At 40.0% G+C, this 24,796-nt stretch overlaps 1 protein-coding gene across 4 annotated transcripts in view; it reads right to left on the bottom strand.

The window, feature by feature from the left end:
* The window catches only part of LOC126248028 (cytokine receptor-like), a 475,141-nt gene that overhangs the window by 94,320 nt on the left and 356,025 nt on the right, over window positions 1-24,796 (bottom strand). For all 4 annotated transcript variants that reach the window (XM_049948628.1, XM_049948625.1, XM_049948629.1 and 1 more), the window contains 3 exons: window positions 11,334-11,507; window positions 11,091-11,248; window positions 10,789-10,900 (listed from right to left, as the gene is read on the bottom strand). In XM_049948628.1, coding sequence (XP_049804585.1) covers window positions 10,789-10,900; window positions 11,091-11,248; window positions 11,334-11,507 — 444 coding nt within the window. The remainder of the gene's footprint in view (window positions 1-10,788; window positions 10,901-11,090; window positions 11,249-11,333; window positions 11,508-24,796) is intronic.

The raw sequence follows: 24,796 nt of genomic DNA, 5'->3' as shown, positions 1-24,796 counted from the left end.
AAATGTATGGTGTTTGACATTGAGTATGAATATTGAAGAAGGTCCCATTACATGGGTTTTTCTAAAGTACTTCAAGTTATATTCTTATTCCCAAATATGACTTAAAATATAATATCTGACAAACTTGAAAAGTAGCCTATATGATGTACAGCCATTGATAATACACATTATTTCAGTAAACATATTTTCTGAAAATTTAAAAAATCAAGTTTTCAGCTTAAAATGTTCACTGGGGTATGTATTTTATTATAGTGTTCATTCCAAGTTCACCAGAAAATCTCTTATTGAGTTACAAGGAGATTCATGAAAAAATTTCTCTGAAAACCATTCAAGCAGGAATAAAATACTGTACATGTAATGTCAGCAATTGTCTAACTGGCATTATGGATATTATGAATGTGTTAGAACTTGAGTTTGGACCAGCCTGTTACAATGTCTGCACAAAAGCAGATGACAATAGTATCTAGTGAGAAAACCAGTGGATGACAGAAGCTGCCAAAGAGGCCTGTAAGACCACCATGACCATGAGGAAGATGGAGAAGATCAGATTTTTTATATGGAAGGATTGCTGTATGGTCCACAGATTGCTGACGATAGGTATATTTAACTCAAATACAAAAAATGTAGCCCAAAACTACAAAGGCACTTTTCTCAAAACTGTATTTTTCAAATTGGTGTAAAACAAAACTGTACATATTATTTTTACTGGAATATGATGTCAGCATTCTAAATTCAGTTCTAGATCAGTGTATGTAGCAATTTTATGATATTTTCAAAAACTGAGGCACACTTCTAGCTCAATTTTGTGGGTGAACAAAATGACATTTGTTTCACCACATCACCATTTTTTTATGAAATGAAATGAAATGTCGTGTGGCTAGGGCCTCCCGTTGGGTAGACCGTTCGCCTGGTGCAGGTCTTTCGATTTGACGCCACTTCGGCGACCTGCGCGTCGATGGGGATGAAATGATGATGATTAGGACAACACAACACCCAGTCCCTGAGCGGAGAAAATCCCTAACCCAGCCGGGAATTGAACCCGGGACCTTAGGATTGACATTCCGTCATGCTGACCACTGAGCTACCGGGGCCGGACACCATTTTATTATAACATAGTGTTTTTCAATTGTCCTACGTAAGCTGATGGAAAATATATTTAAAATTACTTAAACAAAATTATTTTGTTATGGGTCCAATAGGAAGGTTTCGGGAATTCCTGCTGGTGACCAATGTTATGGTTGCTGTACCTGGTGCAGCAGTTACAGGAAGCATCCAATGTGGACATAAAAACGATTTCTTAAAGACAGAAGTGTAAGGAATAGAAATGTGTTGTTCCTTTTTATTTTATTTGAAAAAAATTATGAAAATTGCCTGTTTTTCATGCATTCAAAGAGGACTACCCCTTAAAACTAGTAAATCTAATAACTCTTAGTACTTTAAACAGTCCTTTGGGACACCTTATTTATCTAGGTAGGCTTCATGTCCAGCAATGAAGCAAAAAAGTTCTAACTAATTTAATATGTATTACTTTACTTTAGCATCATAGTACACTGCTGTTTCTGAAAAGTGCAGCATCCTTAAATACCAATCTGATCAATGAAAACTGTTCTGCAATCACATAACATTTGGAAATTCAACATAGCAAAAATATTATTTAGTTTTAAAAAATAGATCATCACTCATTTAACAGAGAAGCCTACAGTATTGAAAGGCTCACATAAAAACGGTCTAATGGTATTTCCATTCTTGGAATGTGCAGTTTCCATACTTTCCTCAGCTGGAAGAATGTGGAAAGGAGCTTGGCTATAGGCTAACTAATGTAAAATATAGTAAAAGGGAGAGGAATATGAAATTCTGGGGGAAATATGGGGAAGAAGAGAGAGCAGACATGAGTAGAAGAAAAGTAAATGAACTGCACAAGAAGTATAGAGGCTGAAAATGGGATGCTTCCATTAAACTCTCGTAATTTGAAAACTAAATTCAAAAGTAAGGACCTAAGCAGCCTTCAGTTATGTTTTATGATCCACTTATCACTTCTGACATTTTGTAATATGATTCATGAAATGCTTCACCTGCAGGAAACTGACTGTACAACTGAATTATATTTTTAACTACAATGTACATCATTCACACTATTACCAAGAATATCATGGTGACAAATCATCAACATATGACACTGTCAAGTACAGCACCAAAAAAAAACTACACATCATGAGACTGAGTAAGATAAATTCTTGATTTCCTAATGAGGAAAGTGAAGTTAGACTGATGTGGGCACTTCACAGTCTAGCCTCAGGGCAAACATGTTTTTACAGTTTTTCAACTGTCTAATTCTAACTGTAAGCAGAGTGCGATCAAATGGTTGTTTCATCAGCCATGGAAAGCATTTCAGGTATACATCTGAGCATCACTGTAATACACTCCTGGAAATGGAAAAAAGAACACATTAACACCAGTGTGTCAGACCCACCATACTTGCTCTGGACACTGCGAGAGGGCTGTACAAGCAATGATCACACGCACGGCACAGCGGACACACCAGGAACCGCGGTGTTGGCCGTCGAATGGCGCTAGCTGCGCAGCATTTGTGCACCGCCGCCATCAGTGTCAGCCAGTTTGCCGTGGCATACGGAGCTCCATCACAGTCTTTAACACTGGTAGCATGCCGCGACAGCGTGGACGTGAACCGTATGTGCAGTTGACGGACTTTGAGCGAGGGCGTATAGTGGGCATGCGGGAGGCCGGGTGGACGTACCGCCGAATTGCTCAATACATGGGGCGTGAGGTCTCCACAGTATATCGATGTTGTCGCCAGTGGTCGGCGGAAGGTGCACGTGCCCGTCGACCTGGGACCGGACCGCAGCGACGCACGGATGCACGCCAAGACCGTAGGATCCTACGCAGTGCCGTAGGGGACCGCACCGCCACTTCCCAGCAAATTAGGGACACTGTTGCTCCTGGGGTATCGGCGAGGACCATTCGCAACCGTCTCCATGAAGCTGGGCTACGGTCCCGCACACCGTTAGGCCGTCTTCCGCTCACGCCCCAACATCGTGCAGCCCGCCTCCAGTGGTGTCGCGACAGGCGTGAATGGAGGGACGAATGAAGACGTGTCGTCTTCAGCGATGAGAGTCGCTTCTGCGTTGGTGCCAATGATGGTCGTATGCGTGTTTGGCGCCGTGCAGGTGACCGCCACAATCAGGACTGCGTACGACCGAGGCACACAGGGCCAACACCCGGCCTCATGGTGTGGGGAGCGATCTCCTACACTGGCCGTACACCACTGGTGATCGTCAAGGGGACACTGAATAGTGCACGGTACATCCAAACCGTCATCGAACCCATCGTTCTACCATTCCTAGACCGGCAAGGGAACTTGCTGTTCCAACAGGACAATGCACGTCCGCATGTATCCCGTGCCACCCAACGTGCTCTAGAAGGTGTAAGTCAACTACCCTGGCCAGCAAGATCTCCGGATCTGTCCCCCATTGAGCATGTTTGGGACTGGATGAAGCGTCGTCTCATGCGGTCTGCACGTCCAGCACGAACGCTGGTCCACCTGAGGCGCCAGGTGGAAATGGCATGGCAAGCCGTTCCACAGGACTACATCCAGCATCTCTACGATCGTCTCCATGGGAGAATAGCAGCCTGCATTGCTGCGAAAGGTGGATATACACTGGACTAGTGCCGACATTGTGCATGCTCTGTTGCCTGCGTCTATGTGCCTGTGGTTCTGTCAGTGTGATCATGTGATGTATCTGACCCCAGGAATGTGTCAATAAAGTTTCCCCTTCCTGGGACAATGAATTCACGGTGTTCTTATTTCATTTTCCAGGAGTGTATAATGCAAACACGTTCATGAAATTTGACTTCATAACATATTAGCACAGTATTGGCAGGTAAAAGTTTCCTTGATTTGTTACAGATGGGTAACAGAAATTGTGCAGTGCTACCCAACACAATTACACATATAAGCCACTGGGTTAATATGAAGTTTCCTACAACATTTAGCTATATACGTTTCACTATGAGATCAATAAAACTTTAGAAAACAAAAGGAAAACTTTCCTCAAAAGCTGATTTTGCTTCAGGTTGCAGAGAATATTTGCATTTGTTTACCTGTCTCTGCAGAAGTTCATCAGTAGTTATAATAATGATTCTTACCTCAGTGAAAGTTATTGTATTTGCCTTGCAGGAAATATCTTCTGCAGTCTACATCTACATCTACATCCATACTCCGCAAGCCACCTGACGGTGTGTGGTGGAGGGTACCCTGAGTACCTCTATCAGTTCTCCCTTCTATTCCAGTCTCGTATTGTTCGTGGAAAGAAGGATTGTCTGTATGCTTCTGTGTGGGCTCTAATCTCTCTGATTTTGTCCTCATGGTCTCTTCGCAAGATATACGTAGGAGGGAGCAATATACTGCTGGACTCTTCGGTGAAGGTATGTTCTCTAAACTTTAACAAAAGCCCGTACCGAGCTACTGAACGTCTCTCCTGCAGAGTCTTCCACTGGAGTTTATCTATCATCCCCGTAACGCTTTCGCGATTACTAAATGATCCTGTAACGAAGCGTGCTGCTCTCCGTTGGATCTTCTCTATCTCTTCTATCAACCCTATCTGGTACGGATCCCACACTGTTGAGCAGTATTCAAGCAGTGGGCGAACAAGCGTACTGTAACCTACTTCCTTTGTTTTCGGATTGCATTTCCTTAGGATTCTTCCAATGAATCTCAGTCTGGCATCTGCTTTACCGACGATCAACTTTATATGATCATTCCATTTTAAATCACTCCTAATGCGTACTCCCAGATAATTTATGGAATTAACTGCTTCCAGTTGCTGACCTGCTATTTTGTAGCTAAATGATAAGGGATCTATCTTTCTATGTATTCGCAGCACATTACACTTGTCTACATTGAGATTCAATTGACATTCCCTGCACCATGCGTCAATTCGCTGAAGATCCTCCTGCATTTCAGTACAATTTTCCATTGTTACAACCTCTCGATACACCACAGCATCATCTGCAAAAAGCCTCAGTGAACTTCCGATGTCATCCACCAAGTCATTATGTATGTTGTGAACAGCAACGGTCCCATGACACTCCCCTGTCGCACACCTGAAATCACTCTTACTTCGGAGGACTTCTCTCCATTGAGAATGACATGCTGCATTCTGTAACTGACCAATATCCAGTGATTGGCAAGAAAATGTCACTACTGTGCTAACTGGAGAGATTACAGTGTGTGGTCAGTATCTTAATTCATGTGCAAGTCCTTTTATTCTCTATTACAGTCAAAGATGTCTATATACATATCGATCAGTTGTCCACTGAAGGTACGTGTACATCATTGTACTGGTAGCTCACCTCATATGTTTTCTTTATTTGGCACAAGTCCTAACATCCTCAGACCCTTTAAACTTACAGTACCATTTTTCCATTGGTAAAATGTCATAAAAGAAAGAGTTTTTCATATCAGGTGGTCAATTTTAGCTGCTTAAAATGTTTTGAAGCTGTCAGATTTATGGCATATATCTAGGGTATAAATCTGCAGGAACGATGTTGCTGTAACTCTAATCTTTTGGAAACATCACTGTCACGTACCTACTCTTTAAATTTCAGGCTCTTAATCCCATTCCTTCATGATGTTGCAGTTTTCACAAACAGCAGTGTATATTTCAATATCTTTCAGTGAAGTACAAAGAAAGTAAAAACATGGTATCTGTAATGAAAAATGAAAGATGAGTATTAAACATACTTTTGTGACCCAGGTTTACCATTCAAATATTTTTCTACATTCTTTAGTATGTAATACTATAGGTACAGAATGAAAAATCAAAGAACTTGTAAAAATACCATACTTTATTTGAAAAAAAAAATTGCGGTAAGATTTGTCTGTTGTCAACAAAGATCATAACTTCATCAATGTAGTTTACATGCATTAGCAGTTACCTACCACCATTCGGTCTTATTGGCCAGTGATATGCCTCTTTTATTTGAAATGTCAGAAAGAGAGAGGTGATGTTTGTCCATTGAATGGGACATGTGTCACGACAAAACACAAAACATTTTTCTGTTGATATAAATGGATTTGTCTAAGTTTACTTATGTTATTGGAGGACTGTTTCTACATATATAAGTTTGACTTGCCTAATACCTGGTCCCAAATTTTTTCATTAGACTATCACAGATAATTTTTATCAGTATTAATCATTCTGTTCATAATCTTGACACAACTTTCAGCATTAGTTTCTTTCTCTACACTGCTATCCTAAGTAGTCACCTTTACTTGAGAATTATGTTGTCATGCAAGAAGATTCATTATAATAATATGAGAATCAGTACATAGTATTTGTACCTTATTTCTTACACCTTCCGATTAATAATGTAGATTTTTACCTTACACTGTAATTCAATGTTTTCTTAAATAAGCTTAACATAGATTATGTTAGTCACTTTGTTAAATGAGCACACTGGTCACAATGATGGTGTAGACTTGGTATGAATCAGAAATGTGAATCAGCCACCACTGACATAAGTCATGGCAGTAAAGTAGTATGTATGTGCTAGTCATTTGTATGGAATCAGTGGAATAAGACTGTATCATTCTCCCATTCTCAGTGACTACCCCCAACACATCAGTTTCTAAAAAGCTTGCCCTGGGTTGCAAAGCAGATAACATTAATATGCTGATGAGATTTAATTTAATATCCTGCTCAGTGTCAACCATGGAAAGTACCATCTTTTCACTTACTTGCAAGGGGTCCCTGATTAACAATGATTTTAAAGGTGATGGTTAGGGTAAATATTAACAATATTTGTAACTCTATCCTGAGAATAGAGCTACAAACATGAGATGAGAGCAGCCTTTACTGTCAATAAATCAGTACCATTTAATACAGGGTGTATCAACAGAGGATTGAACCAAAGTTGGAGGGATACAGTCTCTACATAAAAACATACAAAGAATATTTAAGCCACACCTGCACTAGTGCTCAGCCTGAGAGAGAGAGAGAGAGAGAGAGAGAGAGTACTGTACTCATGAGATCATGAATGATGTGAAGAAGGTGATTTTTTACCAAAAAGTTGATGTTGCCGGTGTTTGATTGAGGCCTGATGTAGTAACACTCACCAAGTACAAATGGTGACATCTGTGTGCAAATGACATTGTTACTCTCAAAGTAATGAGCCATCAAACTGTGACTAGCTGCAAGGTGACAAATGGCTGGAGCAAAATGCATTCATGTTGGCATCGTCTTGTGTCAGGCAAACTGGATGCAAGATAGCGAATGAGAGAATGAGGGTAGTGGTGGCTACTATCTGGACTTTTATGGCCTCATAAATGCTACTCTTCAAAGAGCTCCTGATCCTAAAAAATAGGGTTTGTACCAACTGTGGGGAGAAGGAGAGACAAAAACTACCTGCTGTGGCATAGGAAACTATTTTTCTGCTTTAGTCCCAACCATCAAAAAGCAGTCCTCATTGTTCCCCTATGACTCCACAGGGAAGAAGAAGAATAAGAAACCATGCGAAATTTTACACACTTTTTAATGATGGCCACTATTTTGAGCAAGTTATTGACATTTTTCTGAATGTCTGCAACTGACGTATAATTTTGAACTATAGTTCTTCAGTCTCTCAAGAAACTATTTAGTTCTCTTGGAATTATTATTAAGTGATTAATCTGCAACTGAAATGTTAGAAACCTCAAAATGAAGTTATTAAATGGAAAATAAACTTGCTCATGGATTTGTCATTGGGAAATGGCCTTAAATTTGTAATTAGATGGAGAGATTATTAATTGTCTGTCTCTTTGTACTGACACATGACAACTGTGGGGAGTTTTGCTGTTTTACAGAATGGTTGAATTCAGTTTGTAGAGAAATCTGCAGACAATAATGACTTTAAAAAGGAAAAAAAGAAAGCTTCCCTTTTCTCATCAGTGTTCTCACTTTTTCAGTCACGAAGCCTTTCATTCCCTCATTTTTAAGATATATGAGTATAAATATTAGTCTCATAATAATGTCTCATCAAAATCATGTGACATCACTCGACACAATCTGTTTTAAGCATTGGAGTTTATAGTATCTGATAAGTCTGACTTATTACTTGAAGTATGAGGAGAAGAGCCTCATCCAGCTATATATCACAGTAAGGTGCAGCAGATCTGTAGAAAAGGGCTCTGTACTAAAAGAGATTAGGAAGAAAAGAATCTTGCCGCCAGTTAGTAGCCATAGCAGGGATGTAGAACAGGTGGTACAGGGCAAATTAGGAACAGAGTTCTGGGTCACAGGTACTGTGAAACCAAGCCTTTTGCAGGTGACAGAGGACACAGGGAACTTGTGTAAAGATTTTCAGAAAGAGGATCTTGTTATTGTAGTGGGTGGAACAGGCAACAATCTGGCTAAAGACAGAAATTGCAGCATAAGGGTAACCTGGATGAAATAGTATAAGCAACTTCACACACAAGTGTGAATCTTGTGGTTTTTGTATAGCACCATACCAGCTCTGGGTTACAACTGCTTTGAGCCATGTGAACACTGTGTTCAGCAGGCTGCTGCTGATTGAAATGAAATTACATGAGTACTGTAACTGTTGCTATAATTGGAAGATGTGGATATGCTGGAAATGACCCACATCTGAATAAGAGTGGGAAAGATAGGTGGACTGAGCTTCTTATAGATAATGCATGGGTGGGGACGGTGAGGGAGGGGGGAAGGGGAGGGTGCTGTCACACAAAACAAGATCCCTGTTGCTACTGGTGACAGGTGGCAAATATGTTTAATAATCACTTCAGAAGTATAGTAGAAAATATAGGATCAAATAGTTCAAGAGAAAAATCGCAATGTTATGTTGAAAAAGCAACTCTCATAAAGTTCAATAAAATGAAGGTATCACCAACTTCTTTCTCTGAAATTAAGAAACTTGCATATTCTCTCAAAAATAAAAGTTCATCTGGATTTGATAGTGTTTCTAAAAGAGTACTAGAGAGCTGTCTTCATATAATTGATTGTAAATCACAATATTCTTGTGGATAAACTGAGATTTTGTGGAACTCATGGTATAGCATGACAGTAGATAACGTCATAGCTAACCAAAAGTATGCTAATTCAACTAATGTAATTAGGGAAAATTCTTGTGACTGGTGAGAAATCACGTTTGGGGTTTCCCAAGGCTCAATCTTAGGTCCACAATTATTCCCCATACATGTAAATGATATTTCATCTAACATACAACAAGCAGAATTAGTTCTTTTTGCCGATGACACTAGTACTATGATCAATCCAAGCATACATACAGCAACAGAAGAAATAGTAAACAAAGTTCTTAAAAGTGTCATTAACTGGTGGTCTGTGAATGAGCTTACTTTCAATTTTAAAAAGACATAACACATCCAGTTCTATGCATCTATAGGTACTATACCAATTATAAGTATAACACATGGTGAGAAAATAATAAACACTGTGGAAATGTCAAAGTTTTAGGTGTCCATATTGATGAGAATTTAAACTGTAAAAAGCACATTTTGGCAATCCTAAAACAACTTAGTTCAGCCACATTTGTACTTAGAATCATTACAAATCTTGAGGAGAGACAAATTTTCATTCAGTAATGTCATATGGAACAATGTTCTGGGGTAACTCATCCTTAAGGAAGAAAATCGTCATTTCTCAAAAATGTGCCGCAAGAATAATTTGTGGTGCTCACCCCTGATCATCTAGCATATATCTGTTTAAGCAGTTGATTCACAGTATACTTATTCCCTTATTAATTTTGTCATAAATAATCCACTGCAGCTCAAAAGGAACTATTATGTACATAATTACAAAGTGAGAAGACAACTGACATTCTTTACTCTGCATAAAAGGTGTGCACACTGCTGCAACTAAAATTCTTGAGCTTTTACCCAGAGATATAAAATGTCTGACATACAGCAAAGTAAAATTTGATAACTGTCTGAAAAAGTTTCTCCTTGGCAAATCCTCCTATTTCACAGAAGGATTTCTATTATTGTAATGCATAAAAAGTGGTGGGTAGGAATCACTATCTCACATCTGTATATTTAAAGGAATGTAGATATTCATCATACTGCATATTAATTTGTGATGTAAATGATAAATGACTCATTCCACATCATTATGATTTATCATGCAAATGATCCATTGAACATAAAACTAACTTATTAAATCTTTACTTTTGAAGCATAGAAACTAAAATGCTATTTCATTTATGTACAGTCACCTAAAAAACTTTGTTAGTAACTTATCTTTGACAGTGTTTCAAGTAAGGCATGGAGATCACACATGAAGTTCACTTCACCAATTTTGCATGTTGATGCACATTCAGTGAAACCTGGTGAGAGCGAATCTTCAACTATCTTGAGATTTTACCTATATATTTTTGTCTGATGAATGTTTAGACTGAATAAATGTTGTGAGTAGCTCAGAATTTTGGTGGAGGCGCTAGTACTCTTAATTTTATACAAGAATGTGTAGCCTACATGTAAATTATTTTCACATCTGGTATTAAAGCTGTGAAATTCATAGCTCACCCAAAATTCTCTCTTATCCTAAACCACAAAAACCATTCAGTGGTAATGACACTATCAAGAATGTGAGTTTATAGTAACATTAGAGAGATTTAGTCCTTATACAGTGTTTATATAGACATTATAGAACTTATCAGTAGCATAATATTGAAACATATATGCCTCAGTGACAACATTTAGTTCACAATGTTACATATTTCTGATGAACAAGTGCTAAAGAATTAATGTACACTTACCACCAACATCAGTTGTGATGTTAACAGGAATGGTAAAATTTGAACATATAATTGTGCATGCAGACATTGACACTTCATATTGTGTGAAGCTTTTTAAATTCTCCAATTTTACCTGAAATAAATCATAACTCTTGGGGTAAAATAGTAATATAAACTCTTGCAGCACATTAGTCAGTATGAAAAATATGTTGATAAATTAATTCTGTTGATTTATTTTCCTTTAATAAATTCTTATCTTAAACTACATACCAAACTAAATACTTATCTTAAACTACAGATAAGGGAGCAGTTATGCTACAGACCTCTAGATGTTTGGCAGGTGCTGTTGTTAATGATTTGCCATTGTAGTGTATGATATAATGCTGCAGGATACCATTCAAATGCTGTGGAGGTTTCCACCTCACCACCAATGATTGATTTGTAACATCACATAAACTAATGTTTTGGGGTAGCGATGGTGCTTTTAAAATAGACAAATATATTCCATTATTACTCATATGTGTAACAGGAGACCAAGAGTAACAAAAGACCTGTAATGTCCTTACCTGATTCAAATGTTTTGCAATAAATTCTGTCACTTGCTTCACCATATTTACTTATTTCTCCATCTTTAATGGCAACAGGAATGATATAAATTAAATATGTGGTATGTGGAAGCAGCTCTGTGACCACTGTTATTATTTCACCAGTGTTACTCTGCACTGTTTTGTTCAGTGGTGCTGTGGATCAAAAGGAATACTGCATGCTCAGTTTTATTTAAAGTTGTCATCAATTATACAGCTAAGCACTCATATTTATACTGACACAATCATTCAGTTATAAATGGCACAAAACATTTTATATGAACTACAGTGTCTTATGAGAGACATATGCTTTGTAATAAAGCATTGGGTTCAGTGCTATGCTATTACCACCCAGAACTAGAAAACAGAATTTAAATACTGGAGGGGTAATTTGTAATATATTAATTTCATAGACAGAGAAACAAGCCCCATAATAGGAGTAATAATTATGAAATTTTACTTTGCATATCACCGTCAGTCAGAATGCATATTTTATACTTAGTAGATTCTCTGTAATGTGGAACATAGTTTACTCAAAAATAGATGTAGGGTCATGTCTGCTATCGTCCAGGCAAATTGTTGCTCAGAACGTGTATTGCGTCATGAACACTGGCCAGTGGGGCAAGTTTATGCTATGGGGATGATTCACCTGGGCTTTCATGAGACATGCAGTAGTAATTAATGGCATCATGACTGCTGTGGATGACATCTACATCTACATTAGTACTATGCAATTCACAATTAAGTGTTTGACAGGGGGTTCACAAAACCATTTTCAGACTACTTCTCAACCATTCCACTCTTGAAAAACATATGAGAAAAATGAATGAATAATTTTTTTCGTGTGAGACTTTATCATTCTCATTTTATTACAATGATCATTTTTCCCTATTTAGGGGGGAGTCAAAAAACTATTTTCACATTCAGAGAAGGAAGTTGGTGAACTGAAATTTCATGAAAAAATCTCACTGCAATAAAAAACCTTTGTTTTAATCTTTGCCATCCCAACTCTTGTATCAATTCTGCGACCGTGTCTCCTCTGTTTCATGATAATACAAAATGATCTGCCCTTCTTAGAACTTTTCTGATGTCCTCTGCCAGTCCATCCTGCTAGAGATCTCTTACCATTTAGCAGTATTTCAATATGAGATGGACATTCATAATGCAGGCAATTTCTTTGTCAGATTTGACACATTTTCTAAGGCTGCATTCACACTGCATGTCAGGAAGGGCCGGGATGAGATGTACTAGCCTGGCACATGTCTAGGCAGCACAAGCCCCCATCCTGAGTGTTCACACTGTGCACTGGCCTGGGCGGCTGAAAATCCACGTCACTGATTTTTGAGTTTTAAAAACTCTTGTTATATAAGACTATGCCATATTGTTTTTTGAACTTATTTTTCCTGTGCCACATTGTTTTGTGAACTTAATTTTTCCTTAAAAGCTTTACTTTCTAGGTGAAAAAAAACATACCCACTTTTAATTTCATGTGATTTTTTATTCTGTACTGTTTCTCAATCAATTTTGAAGAAAGTATGGGGCAATTTTTTTTTTTTTTAATAAAAAGTGGTAGTGGAGGATCTTAGCTTCTCAATAACCATTTACCTGTTTGTAATTCATAACAGTCATTATGAAATGATGCTATTTGTCAAATATGTGGCAACACTGAAGTGCCATAACATCTCTGGCATGCAAAATGTTCTGTCTATGTGATACTTTTGATGTGTAATGACGTATATCTGAAGTGTGACAATAAATGTGCTCATTGTTTTAACAAGTGGATCAACGGGTTGTTATTTATAACGATAAGGACCCACACCCCCACATTGGTGACCCCAACGACAGTTTATGACACTCTTCCCATGTTCTACCTGAGTTCAATAACAATAACAATAGTGTGTGTATGAGTGAACCACCTGTATCACCATGTGGCCTACGCAACGAGGTGTTGGTTCAAATGGCTCTGAGCACTATGGGACTTAACTGCTGTGGTCATCAGTCCGCTAGAACTTAGAACTACTTAAACCTAACTAACCTAAGGACATCACACACATCCATGCCCGAGGCAGGATTCACCCCCCCGTCACCATACTCCCACCCGTGTGGCACCGTGATTACATTTTCCATCCAAAAGGGCTCGAACCCCGGCCCTGCCTTGCCCAGTTCCCCCTCCGGATGAAGAGGGCGCGACACCTGCACCCTCCCCCCACAACAGCCAGAGCCTCATACTTTTTGGGCCAAGGCGGCCATTATGTTCTGTCTATGTGATACTTTCGATGTGTAATGACGTATATCTGAAGTGTGACAATAAAAGTGCTCATTGTTTTAACAAGTGGATCAACAGGTTGTTATTTATAATGATAAGGACACCCACACCCACAAATACATGCACTTGACTTCCGAATCTTGTAGTGAAAACATTTGATAGCAGGAAACTCACTGTAAGATACGTTTCTGACAACACATTACTGTGAGTGCAATATAGCTAAAACTATAAAAAAAAGTTTTTGGAATGGTGGTAACACTGATGTCTGTCTCCATTCACAAGTAAATGCTGCAACAGCAAGTCTCTGGAGTTTGCATGTGTTTCGTGTAGTGTCAAAAACTGCAGGAAAAAAAAACTAGACCTTTTGTTGGTCTCTCATGTTATTTTAATGATCCATGTCCAGAAAATTCCAAACATATATGAATTTGTCCCGCCACATTAATCGATTACACAGGCTATAATAATAATAATAACAATAATAAAATTTTATTGTCATTCGGCTGATTACAGCAATAGAAATAGTCAAGAGCATATAATTCTACATAAACTACAATATTGATGTAAATTGGTTTACAAAAAATAGGTACACATTAGAATGCAGTATTTTCATCTTCAAAAAATTCATCAGTGGTGTAAAACGGATTGTTCACTAGTAGCTTGTATAACTTAGCTTTAAAAATATTTACAGGCAGTTCTTTAAAGTCAGCACTTAGTCTATTAAACATCCTTAGTCCAAGAACTAGGTAGAAGTTCTGCAATTTTGATAATCTATGATATGGCAAGTCTACAGATGTTCTGTTTCTAGTATTGTGGCTATGAATATCACTTCTCAACACAAAATTAGAAACATTGTTTCTAATGTACAACAAAACATTGTAGATGAATAAGTTTACTACTGTAAGACACTGCAATTTAATAAACAGAGGTTTACAATGTACTGTTTTATCAGAGTCTGTTATTATTCTTATTACTTTCTTCTGTAAAAGTAAAATGTCATTTACATGACAGCTACTACCCCACAGTAAGATTCCATAAGAAATGATGCTTTGGAAGAAGGCAAAATATGCTGATCTCACATAGTCATTGTGAACATGTATTTTTAAATTTCTAATTAGGTAAATAACTCTTGAAAGCTTACTCACTATATTTTTAATGTGTGGTTCCCATGTCAATTTATGGCTTTACATTAGGCTACACTTGACATTATAAAAGGAAAGCAATTATTTATTATGTAAATTGAGGGTGGAGGGGGGAGAAAGGAAAGGAAAGGGAAGGAACTAGTGAAAATGTGTTGTGCCTGTTCTTTCATATATGTCCAGAAGAACAGACACTATGTGAATTCCGCAGCTGTGGTAGATATTATGGAAATTGAGTGTGGAGGGGGTGAGAAAGGAAAGGAAAGATAAGGAACTAATGATATTAGCTGCATCAGGACTTTATGCAGAATCTGTGGTGATGAGTGAAAATGTTTGCCAGACTGGGAGTCAAACCTGGGATCTCCCACTTACTAGACAATTGCTTTAACCACAGTGCTATCTGGACACAGTGTCAACCACAAATGCATGGACTATCTGGACTGTCCCAGTGTGCTCCCCAGCCAACTTACATGCCCACCTAGCGCCATCTAACTGCACTAATTTTAGACTCCCACTGGAGGTTGAATGTAAATGTGCATGGGCACTGAGGGTTGTGGATTCACTGACATCAAGGCAAATCAGTTATATAAATATATGGTGTCTGCTCTTCTGGACATATCTGAAAGAACAGACACAACACAATAATATAACTGATTCACCACAATGAATACACAACCTTCAGTGTGGATGCACTGTTTTGGCCTCCAGAGGGAATCTAAATAAACAAGCATGGAGGACATGAGTGGGGACTGAGGATAGATGGCACTAGTGGAGAGTGTCAGTCAGCTGGGGAGCATGCCAGGATAGTGTGCACATTAGTGATAAACATTATGTCCAGATGACACAGTGATTAATGCAACTGCCTAGTAGGTGAAACATCCCAGGTTTGACTCCTGCTTTGGCAAACATTTTCACTCACGACCACAGATTCTGCATACAGTCCTGATGTAGGTGATCTCAGTAGTTCATTGCCTTTCCTTTGCTTTCTGCCCCCTCCATCCCTAAGGAGTTCTGATGTTTCTATTGTAACACAAAAAGAGAAGGAAGATTGAGATTTAATGTGCTGTTGATATCAAGGTCATTGTGGAGGGTTAACCAAAAGATTAATGGGGCAGGTTCAATGTACCCTCAAACACTTCAGGGCAGTGCCAGTCAGTGCAGATGTGCAGGTCATTCTGTTTTTCCCCTTTCCCCTTGGCAGACAGAGCTGCACTGGTGAGGGAATCCCCCACTCTTCGACAGCTGACATACAGGACCATAGGTAACATAGGTGCAGCCACCCAGATTTCACTGCCACCCAGTCTGTGCTATTTTATAGAATAATGACTTCATTACTTCATTGATATTGCAGTGAGTTGTCAAGTATTTAAGCACAGAAGAAAAAGGAAGTTACAGATTTGTTCAATGTGTAGTGACAGACATTTAGGAGAGCATTTACTTTACATAAAGAAGTAAAAAATTATCTAGAAATTTTTATTTGTATTACAGAATGGGTCATAATACATTTCAGTATGTGGTGCAGAACATTCAAGATATGACACACATCAGGAAGTAATTAGAATCATTATCTTCAGTAATATCTTGCTGTGTATTTATCAAAGGCTTTTTTTTTTCATTTTGAGTTGCAAAAAGTCAATATTTTCCTCACTAGCTTTTTATTTCTTCTTTCTTAATTATGTGGTAGTTGGCAGTGATGATGGTTCATTAACTGGAGCAAATGACTGACCTCTCAGAATGATCATCCTCATCTTGTGACACAGACTGATAGATGAAAATTCGTCAGATAATGTCATTAAGCACACTGGTTCTGTTTCCACTGACAAGGAAATGTGCATAGCTCTTAACTTAAGATACTGTAGTTTTTAAGAAATTCTGATGAAACAAAGGCCAAGTGAAACTACTTTACATTGGTCTTTTCCTTGGATCACTTGACCTGATTTTACCAAGTTTCTCTGTAAATGTATCTAAGATGTTTCCATTTGAATTTCACCATGTTAATGTGAAGAATAATAAAAAGGAATAAAAATGTGGCTCTTTCTCTATTTTCTATATGATTGTTTCAATTTAAGTTGTTTGTAATTGTATTCCCTTGGTATTTAGTTGGATGAACAGCCTTCAAATTATTGTGATTTATTATGGAACCAAAATTTAACAGATTTTTTTAGTACTTATTTGGAGGTCCTCAAGCTTTTTATTGTATAGGATCAATTTTCACTTTTCACACTATGCAGATATCTTGTCTAAACCATTTGCAATTCTTTCTGATAGTCTCATGCTGGTAGTAGACAGTAAGACATCATCTGAAAAAAATCTAAGAAGGCTTCTCAGATTGTGTCATAAATCATTTAAAGTATCTCTCATGTTTTTCTAGATGATTTCCTGTCTGTTGCTACAATTCTGATTCCATTACACACAACTGAGACAATACCACATAGGCATAGAATTTGATTAAAAGCTGCTAGTGGGGAACAGTGTCAAAGGCCTGTTGAAAATCTTGAAATTTCCATCAACTTGAGATCCCTTGTCTATAGCACTAATTACTTCATGTGAATTTCACAAAAGTGATATTTTATTAATCTGTGCAGTCTATGATCAATAAATCATTTCTTCAAGGAATTTTATAATGTTTAAACACAGTAAATATTACAAAATTCTACTGCAAATGGATTTCAGTGATACTTGTCTATAATTCATCAAATTACTTCTACTTCCTTTCTTACATACTGGTACAACCTGTGGAACTTTCCTGTCTTTAGGTACAGATCTTCTGTCAAGTGAGCAGTTGCATACAGTTACTAAAAATGGAGCTATTTCATCAGCATGTTCTTAAATTAACCTAACTAGTGTGTAGTGAATTCATGATGATGTCTTCACCATCAAACTTAACTGATCTGAACCTACTGGAAGACATCTGGGATGTTATCCAAAGGCAGGTGCAGATCTAAGGGATGGATGGGGGACATGGGCATGGGGGTCATCACCTCCCCAAAGAAAATGTTACTCTTAAGTGTTCCTATTTTTACATACGTTAGTTTCTAAATTTCTCTGCTCATTTTTGGGAATAAAGTAACATTTAAACTAAGAGTCTCAAAAATACCTTTTAATTTCTTGGAAGTTGTGTCAAATCATTGTACTAAGCATTGATATAAACAAATTATCACTACTACTATTGTTATAAACAAGCTGGGATCCCTCCCAGAGCTGAACCCTAGAAGTATTCCTGTTCTAAGGTGCACCAACCCACTGTCTACTATTAAACAGGCAGTCATAATGTTTTGAGATCCTCTATTCTGTAGTCAGAGATGTGAAAAAAAAACCTTCTAAAGCCAAGATCGTATAAATATTTCTTTGTTTAAAACAACTGGTTTCAATAGACTTTGCTGTCATCTTCAGGCCTTAAAAAATCTTTTTGTTATAAAACATGTGCATTTTAATTTGGACGTCTTGACATGGTATGGCATTATTGGCCAGGATATCCCATCTGGGGTAGTTTAGTTGCCTGTTGCAAGTCTTTTTAGTTGACACAACAGCAGTGACTTGCATGTTGATGAGGATGGAATGATGATGAGGACAATGCAACGCCCAGTCCCCAAGCAGAGACTACCTCTGACCCAGCTGGCAATTGAACCGGGGCCCCCTGCGTGGCAGTCTGATGTGTTGAGCACTCAGCTACAGAGGCAGACAACAGCACACAAAGCACCTTGTGCAAATGATCATGTCCATATAGATACCACTCACAGATGCTTGTTACATCACCAAAACACAATACACAGTAGCACATCTGTTTACATAAGCTGTACATATTCTAAACATTGAAAATCTGCCTTAAGGATGTATTGTAAACATTGGAAATCCACATTAAGTTGGATTTTCATATTGTATGGTAGATCCAGCTTATGTAAACAGATGTGCTATGGTGTACTGTATTTTTGTGATGTAAGAATTATTTGTGAGGGAAACATTCCACGTAGGAAAAATATATCTAAAAACAAAGATGATGTGACTTACCAAATGAAAGTGCTGGCAGGTCGACCAACACACAAACAAACACAAACATACACACAAAATTCTAGCTTTCGCAACAAACTGTTGCCTCATCAGGAAAGAGGGAAGGAGAGGGAAAGACGAAAGGATGTGGGTTTTAAGGGAGAGGGTAAGGAGTCATTCCAATCCCGGGAGCGGAAAGACTTACCTTAGGGGAAAAAAAGGACGGGTATATATATATATATATATATATATATATATATATATATATATATATATATATATAAAAAGAAAGATGATGAGACTTACCAAACAAAAGCGCTGGCAGGTCGATAGACACACAAACAAACACAAATATACACACAAAATTCAAGCTTTCGCAACAAACTGTTGCCTCATCAGGAAAGAGGGAAGGAGAGGGAAAGACGAAAGGATGTGGGTTTTAAGGGAGAGGGTAAGGAGTCATTCCAATCCCGGGAGCGGAAAGACTTACCTTAGGGGGAAAAAAGGACAGGTATATACTCGCACACACACACATATCCATCCACACATACAGACACAAGCAGACATATATGTCTCATCATCTTTCTTTTTAGATATATTTTTTCCACGTGGAATGTTTCCCTCTGTTATATATATATACACACACACACACACACACACACACACACACACACACAATATGTGTGTGTGTGTGTGTGTGTGTGTGTGTGTGTGTGTGTGTGTGTGTGTGTGTGTGTGTGTGTGCGCGCGCGCGCGCGCGCGCGCGCGCGCCCCTACACCTGTCCTTTTTTCCCCCTAGGGTAAGTCTTTCCGCTCCCGGGATTGGAATAACTCCTTACCCTCTCCCTTAAAACCCACATCCTTTCGTCTTTCCCTCTCCTTCCCTCTTTCCTGATGAAGCAGCCTTTGGTTGCGAAAGCTTGAATTTTGTGTGTATGTTTGGGAGGCCATTTGCACATTTTAGTTTTGACAGACCTTTTATAATGTGCTGCATTTATCCTCATGACAGCTTGGCATGAGGTCCAACTTAAAACGAATACATTTCATAAATGTTTCTGTAAGACTTGAAGATGACAGCAAAATTTGACGAAAGTGGTTGTTTCAAATAAAAAATATTTATGCAGGCTTGGATTTTAACATTTTTAGCAAGTAAAACATATTACTCCTTCTGTCTTCTCAAAATAAGAAATTTCAATGAAACAAAAATAATTAAACATGCATCATACTTTTTTGTCACCTGCAGATACTTTAGTTCACTGGGACAATGAATAAATACTTTATGTATGCATAATCTGTTTCTTTCTGTGCCAGAGTAAAATTGATACATTTTTTTTAATAAAGCAAATGTGTGTGGTGTGTCCTGTAGATACAGCTACTTCTTTAAATAAATGCATAAAAAAGATCTCATGACATAACCAATATATTACCACTGTGTTTCACTTTTTAATGAATACTAAGTATCTAAATGCAGAATTATAGCAGATGTTCCATCTGACATTGATAAAAGAAGATATGTAAACAAATCCAACATTGTATCACTTTGTAAGTCCATGGCCTTTAATTTCCATAAAATTCTTCTGGCTTGTAAACCACATAATGTAGCAAAATGATTTAGCAATGTTCTGGTCAATATTGCAATTGGCAAGGCATATGAAATTGCACAGACAATGAAACTTTGACTCTAGCATACAGTCTTCACTTTTCCCTACAGTTTCTAACAAGGTGCATATATAAAATTCATCATATAATTGGATGTCAAGAGTGGAGAGGAAAGTAGCTGATACATTATGTTGATTGTAATTGAAGATTAAATTTTACCATCCCACCTTGGTAAATTACAAGGGAACTGCATTTATGATGTGGTGCTGCTCCTCTTATGTTCAGTGGAGGGTAAGTGTGCTGTGTGCCTTCTGTAGAAGTGGTTTTGGCTGGGCATGATGGAGCAGCTTTGTAGGAGCAGTCCATCTATACATTAGCTACTGCCATTAGCCAAGACAAAGGAAGCTTGTAACCATCATTGCAGTTAATGTAGATATGCCACTTGACTATCTCTTCAGGCTTCTGTACCTTCCTTTTGCAGATAAGTGGCTGCCTAGTTAGCATGCAAGCCTTCTCCAACTGTAAAAGTTCTTTGTAGACATGATTTTACTGATTGCCTCCTTTTGCTCTCAATGTAGTCTACAGTATATGCATTTCTCATTTGACATTGTTTACATTGCAGATTTGGTGAGTACTCCTGGTCAGCATAAATTATGCCAAATTCTTCTGTTGTGGGTGACTGTGGGACACAGAGTGCAGATATCTGTTGATACTGGTGGCCTCCTATAGACTATGTGCCAAATGTACTACCGAATGATCTGTACACTTCCATGTCAATCCCTCATAGCTCCATTTCAACCAATGCTTTCCTGTTGCTTTCTAAACTTCACAAAAGCTCTCTTGCATACTGTGTTTGACTAGCATTCCATAAAGAAATGATTTTGTGAATAAATGGCTAAGTAACAGCCTACAGGATTGTTTCAAGAATGAATCTTTCACTGCGCAATGGACTGCATGATGTTTTGAAGCTGTGAGTGTGGGTTATGAGTCAAGCTTTGATAGCTCAGTCAGTAAAGGCATTGCCTGTGATATGTGAGCTTCTGATTTTAATACCGAATCTAAAATGCAGTTTTATCCAACCAGGAAGCTTCAATGAAAATGTCACTCTGTAATGTTAACCAAGTGTTGTACTCATTTGTGTGGTTTCATGATTTGATACGCATACAGCACTCAAACAGCATTTACATACGTCTGTATCATAGTACGAAAAGTGAGGTCATTGCAACCATTTGGCAATAAATTTAAATGATTATTGCTGCACAGAGTTTTATTTTATGCAAGGCCTGTCAAAGATAAAATATTTTGCTTGCCACATAACTCAACTTAATATCTCACTTATAGTTAATTTATTGATATAATAATGAATTTTGTACTGTGTAAGATATTTTTATGTTAAGAATATATCAATTGGTTTTTGCATAAAATACTCCAGTGAACTTAAACACCATAAGGTGCTTGTAATAACACTGTTCACGTTTACGTCGCACTTCACTTGGTGTAGACCGGGACTGTGTCCTAGGCATGCTCGATGTTAACTGACTGGGCACGGCCCGTGCTGCCTGAGTTGTTGTTGTTGTTGTTGTTGTTGTTATGCCAGCAGAGGTCGCGTCCGAATTCTCACGTGCCCTCTGGTGGACGGGACTCTACTTGCGGCAACTACCGTCCGTGACGCGCCGTGCTGATGTGCGCCTCCTGCGATCTTTCTGGTGGCTACTGCACTCCTCCTCCTTCGGGGGGTGAAGCCACTGTGATCTACTGCGTCGGAAGCTGGAGCGTTGGGCAGGAGCTATGACCTCCATATCCATTGGAAGGCCGGAGTCGAGGGGATCTGCCAATCCTCGAGCCGGAACCTTCGAATACAGCTGGAAGTGACCCACACGAAGAGGCCCCCGTCGTCCCACCACCGGAGCCCGGGACAGAACGGGCGACAAGCTGTCGAACTCCGGATCCTGTGCCACCGCGGGAGGGGCGAGACCCAGTGGCGGGGACAATGGGGAAGGGGCGACCACAGGTGAACCAGCCTCCTGAGAAACCAGGCCTGCGAGGTGGGGCCGGCTCTCGCTGGGGCGTCTCGAATGATGGCGATGCTGGTGCTGGAGCTACTGGAGGCTGCCAAGGCTGAGAACCATCGCAGTGCGGCAGAGTCACAGCGGGGAGAGGTGGTAACATCCCTGGAGAAACCAACACGGGTGCCGGCAATGGGGAAGCCGGTGTCCGAGAGGTCGGAGGGTGGGTGCTCAAACGTGGGCGTAGCTGATTTTGGTGACGACGTACCAACCGGTCCCCTGCCTGCAAGGTATAGAGCCGGCGGCCATTTCGGTGCAAGACCACCGCCGGCATCCAACGTGGATTGCGACCAAACCCACGTGCCCAGACCGACATACCCAGTGGAAAGCCAGGTACTCCGTTTTGCGAAGACTGGCGAGGACCAGGCCAGAGGAGGTGCAGCAGAGTCCTAGGTTGGCGCCCATGGAGGAGCTCTGCGGGGCTGCGTTCGCCCATTGGTGTGGTCCGGTATGCCATCACGAAAAACGTCAATGCCTCCTCTGCAGGAAATTCGTGCACATACTTTTTCATCTGCGTCTTAAATGTGCGCACCATGCGCTCAGCTTCCCCATTCGATTGTGGATGGAAGGGGGGAGAGCAAATGTGCCAAATACCGAAGCGCCTACAAAAATCCTGGAAGGTCTGCGAAATAAACTGCGGTCCATTGTCCGAGACCACGGTGATTGGCAGACCTTCCACAGAAAAGATTTTTGCTAGTGCCTGGATTGCAACTTCTGAAGTGGTGGAGGAGCAGCGAACCACATATGGGAATCGGAAATAAGCATCAATGACAATGAGCCAAAAGCCATTGAGAAACGGGCCCGCAAAATCGATGTGAACACGTTCCCATGCTTGGGTTGCCGGTGGCCAGGAAGAGAACGCTGCCCTGGGAGATGCCTGTTGGTTCGCACACTGGGAACAGGCGGCCACCAAGTGCTCAATTTCTCTGTCAATACTGGGCCAGTACACATGTCTGCGAGCCAAGGTTTTAGTACGGGAAACACCCCAGTGCCCCGCATGTAATAACATGAGGACCTCCCTTCGTAAATTGGCAGGAACAACCACGCGAGGAGCTGTATCATCGGTAGCCAGAAGGAGAACTCCTTCCAAGATGTAGAGGCGGTCTCGTAGAATAAAATAATTACGAAGAGGGTCCGAGGCCTGGCCTGGAGGGCGGGATGACCACCCCTGCTGAATGAGGCGAACTACTTGCCAGAGAACCGGGTCAGCTGCCGTTTCCCTGGCGACTCTAGAACTAGTGATCGGGAAGCCATCAACCGCTTGGAGGGACGCCACATCCAAATGAAAACACATAATCTCTTCTCGATCGAACTTAGGATCCGGGCCCACTGGAAGACGGGAAAGAGCGTCGGCATTGGCATGCTGTCCGGTAAGGCGAAAATGAATTTCATAATGGTACTTAGAGAGGAACAAGGCCCAGCGCTGTAGTCTGTGGGCCGCCCTATCCGGTATCTGAGAGGCGGGGACAAATAACGATATTAACGGCTTATGGTCAGTGATTAACTGAAACTTCGTGCCATACAAGAAAGGGTGAAACTTGGTAACAGCGTAGACAATGGCCAAAGCCTCTTTTTCCACCTGGGGATAATGGGCCTGCGCGGGACTAAGAGTTTTAGACGCAAACGCCAGTGGTTGCTCAGAACCATATGCGTTGCGACGGGCCAGGACCGCCCCCACCCCATACTGCGAAGCATCTGTAGCCAGGACCAACGGCTTATGGGGGTCAAAAGTAGCCAAACAAGGCGCTGACGTGAGGAGGCCCTTCAACGAGTTGAACGCTCGCTCGCATGCAGGCGACCAATCAAAAGGAACACCCTTGCGCAGAAGGCAGTACAGGGGGCGGGCTATGGTGGAAGCCCTGGGAATTAACTGGTGGTAATAGGCTATCTTACCTAAAAAAGCTTGTAACTCTTTCAGCGAAGCGGGCCGAGGAAGGTCGACAATACCTTGGACCAAACTTCCTAGTGGCTGGACGCCGTGCTGAGAGATGGTGTAGCCCACTACTCAATGGACGGTTGGAAGAAGTTTGACTTATGCAGGTTCCAACGCAAGCCCACAGACCTGAATTTGAGAAAGAGGGTGCGAAGGTTGTGCAAGTGTTCCTTCGTGCTGCGGCCTGTGACAATTATGTCATCCAGGTAATTAATACAATGAGGGATTGTCGACGTGACGTGCTCAAGATAACGCCAGAATATCGCCGGGGCACTGGATATTCCGAAGGCCAACCGCTGATATTGGTAAAGGCCAAACGGGGTGTTGACGACCACCAGCCGTTTGGAGTCCTCATCAAGTGGTATCTGATGATAAGCCTCCGAAAGATCGATTTTCGAAAAATATTGGCCTCCCACCACGGCGGAGAACAATTCATCAGCATGAGGCAAAGGATAGGT

Source organism: Schistocerca nitens, chromosome 3 (genome assembly GCF_023898315.1).
Source record: "Schistocerca nitens isolate TAMUIC-IGC-003100 chromosome 3, iqSchNite1.1, whole genome shotgun sequence".
NCBI classification, from domain to species: domain Eukaryota; kingdom Metazoa; phylum Arthropoda; class Insecta; order Orthoptera; family Acrididae; genus Schistocerca; species Schistocerca nitens.
The sequence above is the reverse complement of the archived record's forward strand: the minus strand, read 5'-3'. Positions and strand labels throughout refer to the sequence as shown.